A 17,358-nucleotide genomic window follows, 5' to 3' on the forward strand; every position below is an offset into this window, starting at 1 on the left:
AAGCAATCAGATGGAAAATGTTAACAATGGCTCTCCAATGGGCTTGCAGGTGATTTTCACCTTTTTAACTTGCTCAAATTATTCAAATTATTTATAATAAACATGTATTATTTCTATTTGCATAAATATAAGAATATAGAAAAAATATAGCTAAGAGTCAAAGACAACGTGAACAATGCAAAGAGAAGACCAATAGCAAAAAATTTAGGATAACCAACATTTACAAAGAAGTAACAGGAAAGTAGCTAGCTAAAGAAATAAGTGTATAAGATTGAGTGATACCAGATTTCAGTGTCTTCTGACTTCAGAGTCACAGAAGAGCAGCCTGGAAACAGGGTTAAATGCTGCAGAAAAAAATGGAGTAAGAAAAGGATTGAAGGAAGCGTAGTAATTAGGAGGCGATGACCAATCATAAGAGATTTGGAAAGATGATTGGGATTAAAGCCAGATGACAGTGAGTTGAAAAGAGAGTAGAAAATAAAGAAACAAAGGTAAAAAGCCTGGTTTTGGAGAGAAAGTCAGAAAAAAAGTCCTAACTGAAAAGGTCAGGTCAAGGACTGCCTTTTTCCGTGTGTATCACAGAGAATGCAGGACTCAGTGCAATGAAATCAAGCGCGTCACATTCATTCTCCCCGGCCTGTCAAAGTCATCACCTACTGCTGCAGAAGAAATAAACCTCAATGGGACATGTCAGCCAGTCTCACAATCATAGTTCCTGTCACTACCTTTTGTCTTTCTGGAGAAGAAAGAAAAAAAAACATAAAGGTCCCCCAAATTTGCAGAACCACTATTAGTCTACAAGAGTTCTTACCTCATTCTAAATGCAGACATGTTAGTCAACCAAACTCCTATCACCTCCCATAAAAAAGAAAAAATACAACTAAACCTAGCTACCTTGCTGAATTTATAGAAATATAATTTCAACGAATGATGAACATATTTAATTGTCCTTCCAAATGAACACAAAGACGGCTCTCATTATCCAGAGTACACAACCGTTATCACCATGAACTAAAAAAAGTCTTCACGTTAGCCTGTGACTGAGTGGCAGGAGATCCCCTCTCCCCTGTGCTCTGAGACATGTGCTCATTAACTGATGAGGAAAGGATCTACAGGACGGCAGGTGAGTGGAAGTTGTTCCCACAACAAGCATATCTAACTTACCGAATGATGAGCTCTTCAAAAATCAAGACTTATCTGAAATAGCACTAAATACTGAGTGAATCAGAAAACTAAATTAAGTCCCAGAATATCTCAGAACTCGTGAGTCCTTTTTACATTTACATTTTAGGCTGCTGCTGCTGACCTTCATAAATCACCTATTTGGAGCACTCACTAATGAGTTCTTGATATCCTAGATTACATTATCATATTGGAGTTTAAGACTATCAAGTACTATGATTAAACTATATTATGTTAAAAATAGATAAGCATAGGTGGTGTAGCCATACAATGGAATGCTACTCAGCAATAAAAAGGAACAAACTACTTATTACACCCCAACGTAAATCAATCCCAAAATCTTTATGCTAAGTGAAAAAGCCAGGCCAAAAAAAAAAAAATTAAAAAATGAGTGCATGTCATAATTCCATTTATATAAAATTCTAGAAAACGAAAAGGAATCTGTAGTGACAGAAAACAGATCAATGACTGCCTGAGGACAGGGTAGAGGAAGGATTGGATTACAATGAGAAGAAAGAAACCTTTGCCGGTATTGGAAAGGACTACCTTGAGTAGGGCAATTGTTTCATGAGTGTATACAATATGCTAAAACTGACCAAACTGCATACTTCAAATATATGTAGTTTGTGTACTTCAATTAATCGTCAATAAAGTTTAAAAAAACTGAGGCAGTTGTTTAAACTTTCCATAAAATATCTGAGTAACATTTCAAAGCAATATCATTTATATATGAGCAAGTGGCCTAATAACAACGGATTTGTTTTCAAGTGGGTTAACAGATCTAAAACTCTTAGAACAATGCCTGGCCCATATAATTTGATAGAAGTCTGTAAAGAAAGAGTAATAAGGAAGAAAACAAAAACACTAAAATAATTGTGGTAAAATGACAGAACTATGGTCACTGATTTTTATTCTGAATTGTCTTTGGTATATCAAACTGTTTTATCAACAACAGGGTGTGGCCTTTTATTTGAAAAGTTTTACAGGCTTCTGGTTTAAGATGCAGAACCACTGTATCGGACTAACACACCCCTCACACCTGCTTACCTCTGCATTTCCACCCTTAGTCTGCAGATTTGTAGAGGTCAAGACAAGGCAGAACATGCCCTCGGTTCAGTGTCTGTCATGTGCTGCTTACCATGGAAGAACCACAGACAGCTCTGCTTCTTTAAAATTCTACAGCAAATTCTTATTCTAAAGAAATCCTCCTAATCAAGATCTAGTAAAGAGAATGAGGTCCCCTCAGTTGATCGGCACAGCATGGGAAGAAAGTTTGCCAGACAACAGAAACTGGACCAGGGACTCGGCACAGACACTGCATCCTCGAGAGAAAGGGACCGAAGTTCATGGCCACCCACGTACTTGTGTGTGGATAAAACAGAGCAGTACAGAGAGGTCTCCTTGTAAAACATCTGGAACACGAACATCGATGTTGGAGGAGGTGATAGGTTTCTGAAACACGAGAAAGGGATTACTACCTTGAAAAAAAGGAATAATTTTAAAATGATTGACAGAAGGAGAAAAACTGATAAGGAACTGCTGGGTGTACTTTGTAAGATTTAATACAGTTGTAGCAGCAGTTGCAGGGAGCTGTATGTATAGACCAGTTCTGTGCAGGCAGAGTGGGAGGCAGTAGGGTTTGGTGGAGAGTGAGGTCTCTGGAGACAAATATATCCCAGCCTATGGCTCACTAGCTTTGTCATCTTTTGCAAGTTATTAATTGCCTTAGAGCTTCAGTTTCCTCATCTCTAAAAGCAGAGGTATGGATTGCTATAAGGATTACTATTAATAATTAACACCTTGATGACTGGTCACAAATGTATATGTGTTTCCGTGTCTGAACATTGCTGACCAGTCATGAGATAACTTGTGTCTGCACTTACATTAATTTAAGTAATTTTAAACACCTTGCTGACCAAAGTAGCTGGCCACACGGGCAAGTTCTGGCTTGAAATAGCTGGTCAGCAATTAATATAAGTAAAGTGTTTTATGCAATAAATGGTACTTATTATCAAGAAAAATCGAAGGATTAGTAAGACCATTCTGGAAGAGACTAGTATACAATTAATTTCCAAAACCAATGGCTTTCAACATATCAGGGAAAAATCAATTAAAAGGTAAAAGGGTAAGGGAAAACTGTTACAGAAAATTGTAATGAAAAATACTTAGGAATACAAAGACTGTACAAGTGAGAAATACAGAATGCTTCAAACACTAAAACAGACTGCATCTTCAAATGCAAAGATGATATGCTAAAGATGATATTTTTTCCAAATAAACAGATATTTAACAGAACCCAAAAGGTTGAATTCTGAGGTTGAACTAGAAGACTAAGTGGAGTAAGAACAGCTGAGAAATCTTCGAATGAAAGAAAAGTAAGCCCCAGCCAGTGTGGCTCAGTTGGTTGTGCACTGTCCCATACACGGAAAGAAAGGTTGCCTGTTCAGTTCCTGCTCAGGGCACATGCCCAGTTGCAGGCTTGGTCCCTGGTAGGAGACATGCAGGAGGCAGCCAATCGATATTTTGTTCTCACATCAATGTTTCTATCTCTCTCCCCCTTCCTCTCTCTCTCTAAAATTCAATACAAATATATTTTTTAAAAGTAGCATTATGTAAAATCATATTTTAAATCTGTGTGCGATTTTGGTACAAAAAATCAATAGTTTAGAAAGTAGCCCAAAAAGAAGTCAAATCAATGCTTGTGTGAATATATAATATACTATACATTATATATAAAACAACAGATTACAGATAATATGTAATATATACCCATATAGTAGAGTGTATAGAAAACAAATCAGTGGAGAAAGGATGAATTATGGATTGTTCAAAATACTCTTTTTGAAAACTGGCTATTCAGAAAATACAGTTGGAAGCTTACCTTACATCAGGCACTAAATAAAATTCTAGATTAATCAAAATGTGGGAATAAGTTCACAGCATATTATTAAATGCCAAAAATGTAGATTGCCAAACTGTACATAAATATTCCCATTTTGTAAACATACATATATATTCATAATGAAATATATGCAAAATTATTTGATGTATGTAATAGAGGCAGTATAGCCTGATGGTTAAGTATGTGGACAGCAGCCAGGCTCACAAGTTATCTAACCATGCTGGAAATATTAGGACCAAGCTCAGTAGAGTCTGGAGGATGAATGAGTTAATACATGAAATGCTTTAAATTTATACCTGGCTATTGTTCTTTTATTTACTGTTCCTATTACAAATGAAAAGATGTTAAAAATGCTGTGCTTATTTGGTGGGATTATGGTTGTTTTTACTGCTTCATTTTTCTAGAATGCACATCTATTGCTTTTAATTTTAAAAAGGTCAAATATAAAAATATGAAGCCATAAAAAATTGAAGCAAATAATGTTAATATTCATCTGCTCTTTAGCTAGGGAAGCACTTCCCTAGAATACCAAAATCAGTTCTGTTTAAGCATCTGCTGTTATTTTGGTTCAAGTTATTTCCTAGTACTCATTACTGATATCCCCAAGAATTATTAAATAGAAGTCTGTATTAAACTTACATTTCAAATAGCCAATTCTCTCCGCTCTCATTTTAGGATGTTAGATTAAACACCAAAGGGAATTGTTTTATGTTTACATAATAGAAATCTTAAAAAACAGTGCCAATGATAATAGATTAAGAACATGTTCTAAGCCTGGCCAGGCATGGCTCAGCAATTGAGCATGGACCTAGGATCCAGGAGATCACTGTTAGATTCCCGGCTGGGGCACATGCCCGGGTTGCAGGATCGATCCCCAGTCGGTGGGCATGCAGGAGTCAGCCAATCAATGACTCTCTCATCATTGATGCTTCTAGCTCTCTCTCTGCCTCTCCCTTCCTCTCTCTGAAATCAATAAAAAGATACATTAAAAAAAAAAAAAAGAATATGTCCTAAGACTAAAGCAACAAAGATAAAGATTTATCTTCTCACCTGTTACAGTAGTACTGTACATATACATTCACTGAGCAGCCCCTTAAATCCACCCTAGTAATATAGGCACAGTGCAGTAAGCCAGAACTCATGGTGCCCATAGATGTGGCCCAGGCCAGCAGTTTGTCCAAAACAGAAACCCTGCGACTTTCAGAGTTCAAAGAAGTAGTACACGGCTCTACAGATATAAAACATCTTCTTGGATGAAATAAATTCTACATTCTTCTATTACCCACAATCCTAATCTTATTCTCTAAATGAGCATTATACCAATGTCTCTTATATATGACTGCACTTAATGTACTTAAAGCTCACTATCATGGCCCCCTTAAGTCTTCTCTAAGCTAAACAGCATCAATTCCTTTGACCAGTCTTCAATTATATGGACATACTTTTCTTTTTTTTCTTCTTTTTTAAATATATCTTTATTGATTCTAGAGGGAGGAAGGGAGAGCAAGAGAGCGAGACAGAAACATCAATGATGAGAAAGTCATCACTGGACACTTCCAGCTGGGGATTGAGCCTGCAACCTGGTCGTGTGCCTTGACCAGGAATCGAACTACGGTCTCCTGGATCCTAGGTCTATGCTCAGCCAGGGTGGACATACTTTTCAAATAAGTCATCTTCCTAATTCACACTACAAGCCAACATCTCCCTATTTCAATGTCCCTCTTCAAATATTGCACCTAAGTTGAATTAATGACCTAAGTTAAATGTCTACCTTCTATGAGCCAAGCACTCTGCTCATATTAATAGAGCCTAAGGCATGATCTCACCTCATCATTGCTTTTATTTTTTTATATTTTTTGTTATCCTCACCTGAGGATATTTTTTCCACTGGTTTTTAGAGAGAGTAGAAAAGAGTGAGGAGAGGGAGGGAGAGAGAGAGAGAGAGAGAGAGAGAGAAAGGGAGAAAGAAGAGAGAGAGAAACATCGATGTAAGAGAGGCACATCAATTGGCGGCCTCCTGCACAGGCCCTGACCACGCTGGGGATTGAACTTGCAATCTAGGTACATGCCCTTGACCGGAAATCGAACCTGCCACCCTTCAGTGCACAGGTGATGCTCTATTCACTGAGCCACATTGCTTTTTTTTTAAATATGTTTTTATTGATTTTAGAGAGAGAGGAAGGGAGAGGGATAGAGACACAAAAAAATTGATGAGAGAGAAACATCGATCGGCTGCCTTCTGCTTGCCCCCTTGTGGGGATCAAGCCCACACCCCAGGCATACGCCCTGACCAGGAATCCAACCAGTGACCTCTTGGTTCATGGGTCAACACTCAACCACTGAGCCACACCAGCTGAATCCATCATTGCTTTTAGCAGCCACATGACATCTGTGGCTTCAAAACTACATTTAAGCAAGATTTCCTCATCCTGTGCTTAAACATCTAAATTTCAAAACCAAAAAGCACAGTTTACATTTAAAACAATTATGTTTGCTCATTAGTCTAGCCTTTGAACACCATTTGCATCTCAATTCTGCTTTCCAGCTCATTAGGCATCTTGCCCAGCTTTCTGACTTTAGAAAATTTGGTTAAGTCTTCTCAAAACCAAAACATTGATTAAAACAGTAACAGGACAAAGATTAGCTACTAAGACCAAAAGTATTACCATGGAGACCTTCCTTCAGCTTAGCATCAATTCCTTAAATTAATAACATGAGGGTGTATTTGTTCAAATAGCCAAGAATCTGCCTAGTTATACCATCATTCAGCATATATTTCTGCATCTTGCCCAGAAAGACAGGCCATTTCAAATGCCTTACCGAACATCATGAATCACATGTCTGTATCATACTCCAGACTGACTGGTAACCCACCCCTTCAACGCTCAGCCAGTGTCTGTGCTATTACCCTCCTGGCTGTGCCTTTTCACTTTCATTCTCAATCGCCTCTTGCTCTGCTTGCTTCTTAAATGCTGGTGTCTCCCTGAGCGCCTCTCGTCAACACACTACTCTCGCTATGTGCTCAGAGCCTAAGTGACTTCATCAACACCGATGGCTTCAATTATCTCTTATGTGCTCAAGGCTCCCAAGTTGTCTCTTGGTTACACTCCCATACATCCAACTGTCTCCAGGAGAATACTGTTTGGATGTCCCTTGGGCACTATAAACTCAGGATGCCAATAATGAACTCATCCTCTTTCTTCCAGCCATCTCCTTCTCCTCCTGAATTTTCAATCTCAATGAAAGGCAGAGTATCTACCCAGTAGTTAAGGGCAAAAACCTAGAATTCATGGGAGACAGATTTATCACTGAGCTGTCAGATCCATCTCCTAACCTCCCCCACCATTCAGTCATTTGCTTAGCTCTTTATTTTTCTCCCCAAGGCAAAGGAAACAGCCTCCCAACTGATCTTTCTGCCTCCAATATCTTCCTCTGCTCACAAACAGAAAAATCTTTCTAATCTGATGTCAGTGGCTCCCCATAGCTTTCTTCACGAGACCCTCAGTCTCTGCCTTCTTCATAATCTATCATCTCTTGCTACTCCCACCAATGTGCCTTCACTTGAGCCCTTAAAACTGACATATATTTAATTTCTCTGTGCAGTTATACAACCTATTTTCTTCAACTGATGTATGCTGGCCTCTGTGCATCCTGTAAAGCACTTCTAGAAATCTTTCAAAACTCAGCTCAAATAGCACTTTCTTTCAGACCAGGGCTCATTAGTCTGATTTAGTTGCCCCTTCTCTGTGCTTCTACAGAACCCTGCACATAACTCCATAGCACGTAACTCATCTGTAATATAATCATAGATTTATGTATTATTCATTTTCCTAGGAGGGAAATACATGATGTGAACTCATTAAATACTAGGTGAACAGATAAACATATGAATGGCCACGGAAGAAGAGAGAATTAAGTAGGGCCGTCTTGAAATTTCAAAAACACATTCTTAGAACAAGGCCTGTCAATCCAAGCCCAAAAACCCTTGCTCACTTTGCATTTGCTTCAGTGCTTTTCTCAACCAAATACATGAAAGATTTCATATATTGTAGGCATTTAATAAACTACTATGGCCCAAGCATCAATTTTTAAAACTTAAAGTGTTTTCCTATCTTGATATGTTAAGGGAAGTAATTCCATATACATTATTATGGCCTAAATAATTAACTATTCTCTGGGTATTATATTATCTCAAAACACGTAGACAGGAACAAAATCCAGGGAAATATATTTTTAATGTATATATGTTTCCCGTCCTATGTGAAGAGCTCATACACATGAAGAAAACAATAAGTGAAAACACATAAACAGAAAATTCCAAAAAAGGTGAAATACAAAAGCTGAGTGACATGAAAAATACTGGCCCTCTGCAATGATTAAAGAAATGTAAATTACAGCAATGAGATAGCATTTCCCACCATCAAGTCAGTAACAGTTTATAAATTACAATTTTCAGTGTTGGCCAGGAGATGTAAAGTTTAGAGCTGTCCACAGATAGATGGTATTTAAAGCCAAGAGATTGGATGACATGACTGAGTGTGAGAATGACAGAAAAGATAAGAGAGCCAACGAGTACGGCCTGGAATGCCCCCAGGTAGAGAAGTCTAGGTGATGGGGAAGAACCTGCAAAGACCAAGAAGGGTCACAGTGTCTAAGAGAAAACCGTGAGAGCGCGGTGTGTTAGAAGCCAAGTGTTTCTGTGGCGACAGGGCAATCAACTGGATCCACTGTTTCTAAGATGAGGAATGACAGCTGCATTTAACCCAGAAAAGAGCATTTTCACTGAAATGGTGAAGTAAATGGCTCATAACCAAACACTGGCACACATTCAAATGATGCAATACATGACTTACTAAAATATTTTATAAATATTACAAAAATATTTATAAAGAAGTGTTAATGTCATTGGGAAATGATTACAATAAGAGAGGAATTGTTACAACTTCTACATACAATACGAGCTCACTTTTGGTCTTTAAAAAGGAAATTATATATATATAGGTAGGAAATGTGCTAAAATATGAATACTGGATTTCATTAAGTGGAAGTATGAGAACTGACTTTTTTATATATTTTTATTTTCTAAAATGTTCATAATGCATGACTTCCATAATTAGAAAACAATACTCCTATAAAATACTTTTATAAAGACAGATGTTCCTACCCACACCCCAGTCCTTTCACACTGCAATCCATACCCTCAGAAACACTGTCCTTAACTTATACAAGAATAATAACTAATAATTGGCATTGCATTGAAATTTATAAAATCCTTTTCAAATGCATTAGCTTGATCCTCATAGCAACTCTAATGTGGGTAAGGCAAGAGTTACTATCTCCATTTGCAGACAAAGACTCAAAGAGCTTGATCTGCTCAAGGTCACACAAAACCAGTGGCAGGGCTCAGATCTGAACAAGTTCTTTGATTACCTTCAATGCTGCTTCTACTGTAACAAGAAAACGCTCAGCAGCTGGAGCAAAATGTAAACACTCCTTCCTCATAAGTAACAAACATCAGAAAACATTTACCAAGAAGGCTTATGCTATCAGGAGTACCATTTTTACCATTTTACCATTACCTCTTAATATTAGCATGCTTTTCTATTCCAATGTCTATCTCAGAGAGAGGTACTTAATTTCCACGCTTGCCTCTTCTATTAGGCTCTACACTCCTAGAGAGGGATGACAATATTCTCTGCATCCTGTCCTATCTCCAGCATCTTTCCTCATACCTGGTGTGCAGAAGATAACTGAGAAATGCTTGCTGATACACTTCATGGTAATGAGCAGAGCTCATACTCCATTTGGTGTGAATATTTTAGGAGTTTCTAGGATGCCCTGCAGAAGCAGGAAGTAAGCGAGGGTTACAGTTGGAGGCATTTTAGCAATGAAACAGATTCCTGGATTTTGACAACTAGACAGCATCCCTCACTTTATCCCTAAGGCAGAGGTTCTCCAACTTCAGGGTGCATCATAATCTCTGGAGAGCTGGTTATAACATAGATCGAGGGGCCTCAACCCCAGGTTTCTGACTTAATAGGGTATGTGCATGGCCCAAGAACTAGCATCTCTAACAAGTTCCTAGGTAATGTTGACACTGTTGGTCCTAGGATCACACTTTGAGAACCACTGACCTAGAGTAAAGAGCCAATAAAAGTGAAGCTTTGAATAAGTAATAAATGGTATCTTGAACTCCAGAGCTGTAAACTGAGTTGAGAATAAATTTCAAAACAGTGTGATCACTGGGTTTTCATTTCGGAGTCTTAAATCTGGTACAAGTGAGAAAAAATGTCAATTAGGATTAAATGCATTATAAAGATCAATTCCTTTTTATAATTGAAAAAGTGGAAGCCATACACTCTTCTCTACGGTATCTTCAAGGTAGTAATTAGTGCTCCCAGAGAAAAGGACCTATATCTTACTCATTTTTAAAACCCCTAATGTGCCTTAAACAAAAAGATATTTAATCACTTCTGCTGAATAAGATGATGAAATTCCTGCCCTCAGCGAGCAGGTCATGTGCCTTGGATGTGCATGTTCAGAGCCTCTGGCAAAGCATATGGCACCTCTGTGTGACTTAGATCATGGAGCCCCCTCTGAATGGATGGATGCAGACCTGTGCCAGGGTGTCTGGCTGGGCACACTAAGCACTGGATGGGTTCTAACTCTCATGTGCCTTCGCAGTTTGCTTTTCTTGGACAGGGTACAATTCTCCCATCTCTACAAGGGTGGTCCTGAGTGTGCATTTGTCAGGCAGTAAGAGTAAACAATGGGCTGTGACTGGAATCCAGAGAAGAGAAAAAATCATTGGTCTTTAGTACTTCAGTAAGGGTGAAAGGAGGGGTACAGCAACTGATCTAGGTCAGGAGGCTTCCTCTGTCTAAGATGATCTATCACCACCGCCCCTGACCTTCATCCAACAAACTCCTACCCATCCTTCGGGTCTTAGCTTAAACATCTTTTCCTCAGGATCCCCACTCCCACTCTTGTAACAGAAAAGCTATACACTCCCACTGCATAGTCATTTTGCATCATAGCACTTATGGCAAATGTAATTACATGATATGTGGTGGTGTTTTGATTCTGCCCCAGTGAGATTACTATATGTTTTGTTCATCATTTTACTGCTACCACCTGGTACATAAGTACACAATAAATATGGGTTTAATATTGAAATATTACATGTAACTTAGATTAAGAAAGGCAAAAAGGGACAAGAATTATCCATGGTTTGTTCAGATGGAAGCAAAAGGCAACCAAAATTTGACTGTTTTCTGATGATAGAGAATTATTGTAAGATCCAAGACCTTTCTGAAGAATTCACTATGATAGGAAAATGTGCCACTCTATACTGTGCTCTGCTATTTCTGTCCCTTGTGCTAAAATATGACACTTCACAGATCTGTCAACTCTTGGTTTTACATTGTAAATATTGATGGTGTGAATACTTGCTCACATTTGCCTAAAACATGAGAAATGGTTCTGAGCATAAGAACTTGAAATGGATGCCTGGCAAGTGGTGCTCAGTGGTTGAGCGTGGACCCATGAACCTGGAGGTCATGGTCCAATTCCGGTCAGGGCACATGCCCGGGTTGCAGGCTCCATCCCCAGTAGGGGGCACACAGAAGGCAGCCAACTGATGCTTCTCTCTCATCATGGATGTTTCTATCTCTCTCTCCCTCCCTCTCTCTGAAATCAATAAAAACATTTTTAAAAATTAAAAAAAAGAGCTTGAAATGGAAAATTCACATCCACAGCACAGCAGGCAAGATTAACTATGTCAAGTCCTTGAAAACAGAGGTGGAGACCTAACTCCTTCAGCAACAGCGTGGCTTTAGAAGTTCTGACACTCTCACCCACAGCCCATGGCCTTCAGAAACTTCCTACAGAAAAGACATCTCTCAACTGTTCCTATCAAAGTCTAAAACAGACAGTAAGACCATTTACAAATTCTCTGATTTACGTGGACTTGGAAGACACAATTTCTTACCAAATCTAGAAAGGCCATATAATAAAATTCTATTCTGTCACCACTGCCTCACCGCCCAGTTAATACTCAACCCATCTCCAACACTCCACAGGAACCACTCTGGCACTGAGCACCAGTGACCTGTCAGGTTCAATTTTCCCTTTTCAGTCCTCATCTTACTTGAATTTCTCTGGGCAGTAGAAACCACAACGACCCCTTTCTTCTTCAGAGAATTTTCTCTTTCCTCATAACTCTTTACTGTCCCATTTCCCTGATACTAGCCATTACTTACCTGTCTTTGTGGACTCCTCCATTTCTGGCCCCTCCCCAATGTTGGTAAAACTCAAGTCCTATCTTTCATCTTCTTTGTTCTCACTTCCTGAATGATCTCATCCAATCCAACAGTTTCAACCAAGCTTTTCATTCAAGTGATTCCCATATCTCCACACCAACCCAGACCATGCTCCTGGGCAACAGGACCTGAGACCCAACAACCTATTGAACAACTCTGAAAGTAAACCTCTCCCCAAGCTAGCTCCTAATCTCCTCTTCCTCACATTCTTCCTCAAGGAGGTTAGAGGCACCAACCATCCTCTCTCCCTCTCTCTCTCTCTCTCTCTAATCAAGCAAGAAACCTTCAACCCTTCACCCTCCACATCCACTTACTGTCAATTCTATCTAACATTTTGCCTCTTTTCCATCTTCATTGCTATTTCTTAACTGAATCTGTCGATCTTTAGTTGAACTATTATAATTGCTTCTAATAATTGTATTTCCCACCTGTCTAATATGGCCTCCACATTGCTGTCAAACTAAAGCATATTTTATTACTTTTGATTTTAAAATCCTTCTATTGCTCCCCACCACCTAGAGAATGAAGGCCATCTTCTTAGGATAATACATGGTCCCTCATATTCATTCAGGCTTCTGCCTTCCTCTGAGACTCATGTCTCATTAGCTCCTCAGAGCACATTGTACTCCATCCAGTTATAACCAATTCTAACAAGGTTGTTTTGTGTTTCTGCCCTTTTTCAATGTGCTCTACACCAGAAATGTCTTCCTACCCCACCCCACCCCAAACTAGCCCACACTCACACGTGACCCTTGTCTGCTTGGCAAATTCCTACTCACCCTTCAAGTCTCACTCACTTCCTCTATAGGCATTTTCTGATCCTCCCAGCTAGATTTGACTGCCCCTTTCTTCTCTCCTGACACCAATCACTTCACTGTAATTGTTTGTTTACACACCTGTCTCTTCCTTACCAAATTACATTTTATTTTTTTAATTTGTAATTCCACACCATCTGATATTTCACCTGACACACAGTATAAGCTCAATAAATGTTTGTGGAATAAACACTGTTGCCAAAAAGTCATCATTCACTCAAGATTCAGAGACCAGTAGAATCGTATTATGTAGGATTTTATAAGCAATGAGCTAAGAATCAAGCTATTTTGTGATTTAATTTTCCAAATTTAAATGATGCACACATAATCCACTTAGCTCTTTCTTTCTACTCCATGCACTCTATCTTCTAATACCTTACCTCCAATTCTGAATCATCTGTTGCCCTTTACCTGTCTTTCCTCAGGCAGCCCCATTAAGTCCTATTATTCAAAGAGTCAAGAATTCCATTCCATTCACTTCTTGGGTCAGCCTATCCTCTGACCCTCTGAAGTCTCTCACTGGACCCTTCTTGATATATATCAGTCAGGATCTAGGTCTATTCATCTAGCAGTAATCAACCCTCAAACACATATAGATATTTTCCCTTTAACTTATACTAATTTTATCTCACCCTCACAATAAAGATAAGTAGGTCAGCTTTTATTACTATCATTTTACAAGTGGAAGACAGATACTAAAAAACCCTGATAAGACCTATTATTATAAGTTCTCCCATTTAAAAACAAAACAAAACAAAAACCCTGGGGAATATTAACTCTGTACTTTCTGATGTCCACCCCTTATATTATGTTTTTCTTTAAGCATGAGCTACCAAAGTCACATCCTATTACTGTCCTTCACCTTCTGGCACTGACTTGACTTTAATTTGTCTCCCAAACAATAGCCTTCCTGGGTGTGCTGGTGATTCCACCCTGTTGATTTGATCCAGCTGAGCATTCCAAAGTAATCATTTTTTTCCCCTTTTCAACTCCATAATCCAATGATTTTGATGAAGGAAGCTATATTTTATGAGTTTTACCCCAGAGTCCAATCCTCTGCAAAAATCTAAGTGAAACTTTACCCATCGCCCAGTTGTCTTTTTGAAAGGCATTTTTTCTGAACTCAGGCAGTCATAACTAGATTACTCCCAGACCAATTTTCTGTACATCTCACCCTTTCCCTTCATTGCTTTCCTCTAAAACCAGGCAAGGAAAATGAGAGTCTATGTAACTTAGTTCACCATGACTACCTTTCTAAAAACACTGAGAAGTGAAGGGAGACTCAAACCACTGGGGGGAAATGCAGTTCAGAATTACCTGCAGATCTTTCCATAATCTGCTTCAACATCCTCATTGTGCAGGGACTTATGGCCCAGCCTCAAACCACTCACTTGAACTGCTCTCACTCTCCCCCACACGCATGGTGCTATCCCTTGCAGGTGGCACTCACCTCCTTTTCTGTTACTAAAGAGTGGAAAGAGATAAACAAGCAGCAGTGGATGCAAAATGGTTACTTTGTCTTTGTTCACAGGAGTTTGGCCCACATTTCCAAAGCGGCATCTCAGAGGAATTCCCCTCCCTACCCATAAGCACAAGCAGACGCTTAACTCAAAGCCTGAAAAGCACCTGCCCTTCTCACTTTCCTCTTAAAAACAATGTCAGGAAACAATGATCAATTCTATAAATTAGCTCAGCTGGTAAGACCAAGTGTCAAGAAACAGATTCAACCCCTGAGACGCTACCTGGCATCTCCTATTTCCAAAGGAACCTCTAACGCCGTCACTCATCTTACAGCTGTTTGTCAGCCATCAAGAAGAATATAAAAGAAATGGTGCATCGCCATTTCTAAAAACAACCCACACCAAGAAGGCTCAGTGGAATCCTCCTATTTATTTCATGTATTCCCATTTTCAGAGGGAAATTCAAACTTGAGACCTCAAGGGATTGAGGCACAGGCAATTTCTAATTGGACACAGCCTTCCTGAACCTTCTGTCACCTCCCTGGTTCTCGCTGCAATATTTCTGTCTTAGGCTGTAGACTCCTACTCCATTCTTTGTACATGTGTAAAACGTGCTTATCTAAAGGATCAGCCTAGTTGTGGTGACCAAAAGCATCAACCCCACTGTGTGACCTTCAGATTCTTCATAACTAAGAATTAATGTTAGAAGAAGCTGAAGACTTTTCACTTCAGAAAAGGAATATGTTCTGCATGTTGGGGCTGAGGGCTGAGGGCTGAAGGCAGGGTTTCAAGTCTGTCCTGCTGCAACTGTTCGATCTGAGAATGTCCAAGCAGCAGCTTTCTGCAGAAACCTGGAAGAATGGATTATTCCCAGGTGATAGGTAAAGTTGCAAAATACAGATTAGACAACTAATTATACTATTAAACTTGGAAATTAAACACAGCTGCTTGTTGAGATCTTGCCCGGATTGCCCGAATTTCAACATGCCTTTGATCTCTTCTCCATTTCAGTCTGTCCTGGGACTTGTGCTACAGGAGAGGAAGACAAAATCTATGGATGACGGATGATGTCTAGAATGCAGATATTCTATAATTCAGCCTGGGTAAAACTTAAAGGTGGCAGGCAGCATTATACACAAAGAAACGGGGTCTGTCCTTTCTTCCCAGCGGGGCTATCAGCTAAGCTATTTTTGCTCCATAAATGAAAATGACCCATCACCCTGATTCCTAGCAATCTTTCTAAAAACAGTATCCACTCCTCATATCCTCTCCGACATAATCACTCAAAGTAGGTCAGAAATGTTGCTTCCTTCCCCTTATTGATTTTCATTAAGAGGATGCACTTTCTGGAACACTAAAGGGAAAGATAAACACCCAATACGAGTACCAATGACACCCTTGTAAATTTTTGGCCCACCTAGTCCAGTTACCCCAAAAGCAAGAGAAAATCTCACCACCCATAATTTATTCTTCTTGGCTGTCTATCAACAATAATCTCAAGCAATAAAATACACAGTGCGATGCTTCCAGCCAGGTGATGAACACCTCCCAAAAGGGGCATATGCATTCTGTCCTTTCTAATTTTCTAGATCACCAACCCGCCTCTTCCCTAAGTACACACTCCTTTTTTCTTCCTAATTCATATCCATATTTTGCCAGAAGGATGCCAAGGGACACCACACACTGGCTTAGCAACCCCCCAGGGCCTTATGAGCAAGCTGAGTACAGCGGGATGGGAAGAAAGGGTTTGTAGCGACCAGGAGGAGGGAGAGAGAAGGGGGGGCGCGGGAAGCCCTCCGGGGGCAGTGTCTGGCTCCCTGGAAAAGCTGTGAAGCGACGGGTCTCCAAATCCCACTGGCGGGGCTCCCCCGGTCCCCTCTCCTTGCTGAAACCTCCCTGGGCCCCAGGTCCTCGCGCCTAACACTCCAAAGAGGGCACCGCAAAGTCCTTCAGAGCCCTCACAACACAGTGCAGGACAGAACAGCATCCCCCGAGGGACAGCCAAGCCACGCACCCTCAGCCGGCCGGCTTCCCGGGGCGGCAACTTCATCCCCCGAAATAAGCGAAAACCCCGGTCCTCCCGGGAAGGAGAGAGGCTACGGCAGAGAGCAATGAACAGACACCACCCTCCCCGCTCCCTCGTCGCCCGCCGACACCCGCTCCCCCGCCAACTCCAGGTAAAGGGCAGGTGCGGCTCACCTCCCCGCAAGGAGGAAGCGGGTGGCTGGAGGACGAGTCCCGGGCCCAGGCCGCCTGGCAGCCGGCGAGCACCCAGCAGCAGAGCCAGGCGGGGCTCCAGGGCGGCGGGAGCCCGCAGCGAGGAGCCCCGGGCGGCCGCCCCCGGCCCCTCCCGCGCGCCGGCTCCGGGGTGCGGAGCAGCATCTGCGTCGGGCTGAGGTCAGCTGGCCGGAGGAAAGGCAGCTTCCCCGGGTGCGGTGCGGTGCGGGTGCGCTGCGGGTGCGGGTGCGGCGCGCTCGGGTTCCCGGGCCGCGAGGGCTGCGCGCTCCGCTCCCCGCGCGCTCGCTCTCGGTCTGTCCGCCGGCTGACGGCTCGGCTGCGCTCGCGGCCCGGGCGGCAGGCGCTCGGGCTCCCGTCACGCCGGAGGGAGGGACCGCAGGGCGAGGCGCGGGGGCGGGACGCGGGGCGGGGACGCGGGATCCCGGGAGCAGGTGGCGCCG

General features: G+C 41.2%; 1 protein-coding gene across 1 annotated transcript in view; it reads right to left on the reverse strand.

Annotated features, from left to right (window-relative positions):
- ELAPOR2 (endosome-lysosome associated apoptosis and autophagy regulator family member 2) overlaps positions 1-17,062 on the reverse strand; it is a 160,887-nt gene extending 143,825 nt beyond the window's left edge. Inside the window, exon 1 of the mRNA XM_016218812.2 lies at positions 16,880-17,062. Within this exon, the coding sequence (XP_016074298.2) occupies positions 16,880-17,062 (183 nt within the window). The remainder of the gene's footprint in view (positions 1-16,879) is intronic.
- Positions 17,063-17,358: the final 296 nt, after the last annotated feature.

The sequence above is a fragment of the Miniopterus natalensis genome, chromosome 10, assembly GCF_054644295.1.
Source record: "Miniopterus natalensis isolate mMinNat1 chromosome 10, mMinNat1.hap1, whole genome shotgun sequence".
NCBI lineage: Eukaryota > Metazoa > Chordata > Mammalia > Chiroptera > Miniopteridae > Miniopterus > Miniopterus natalensis.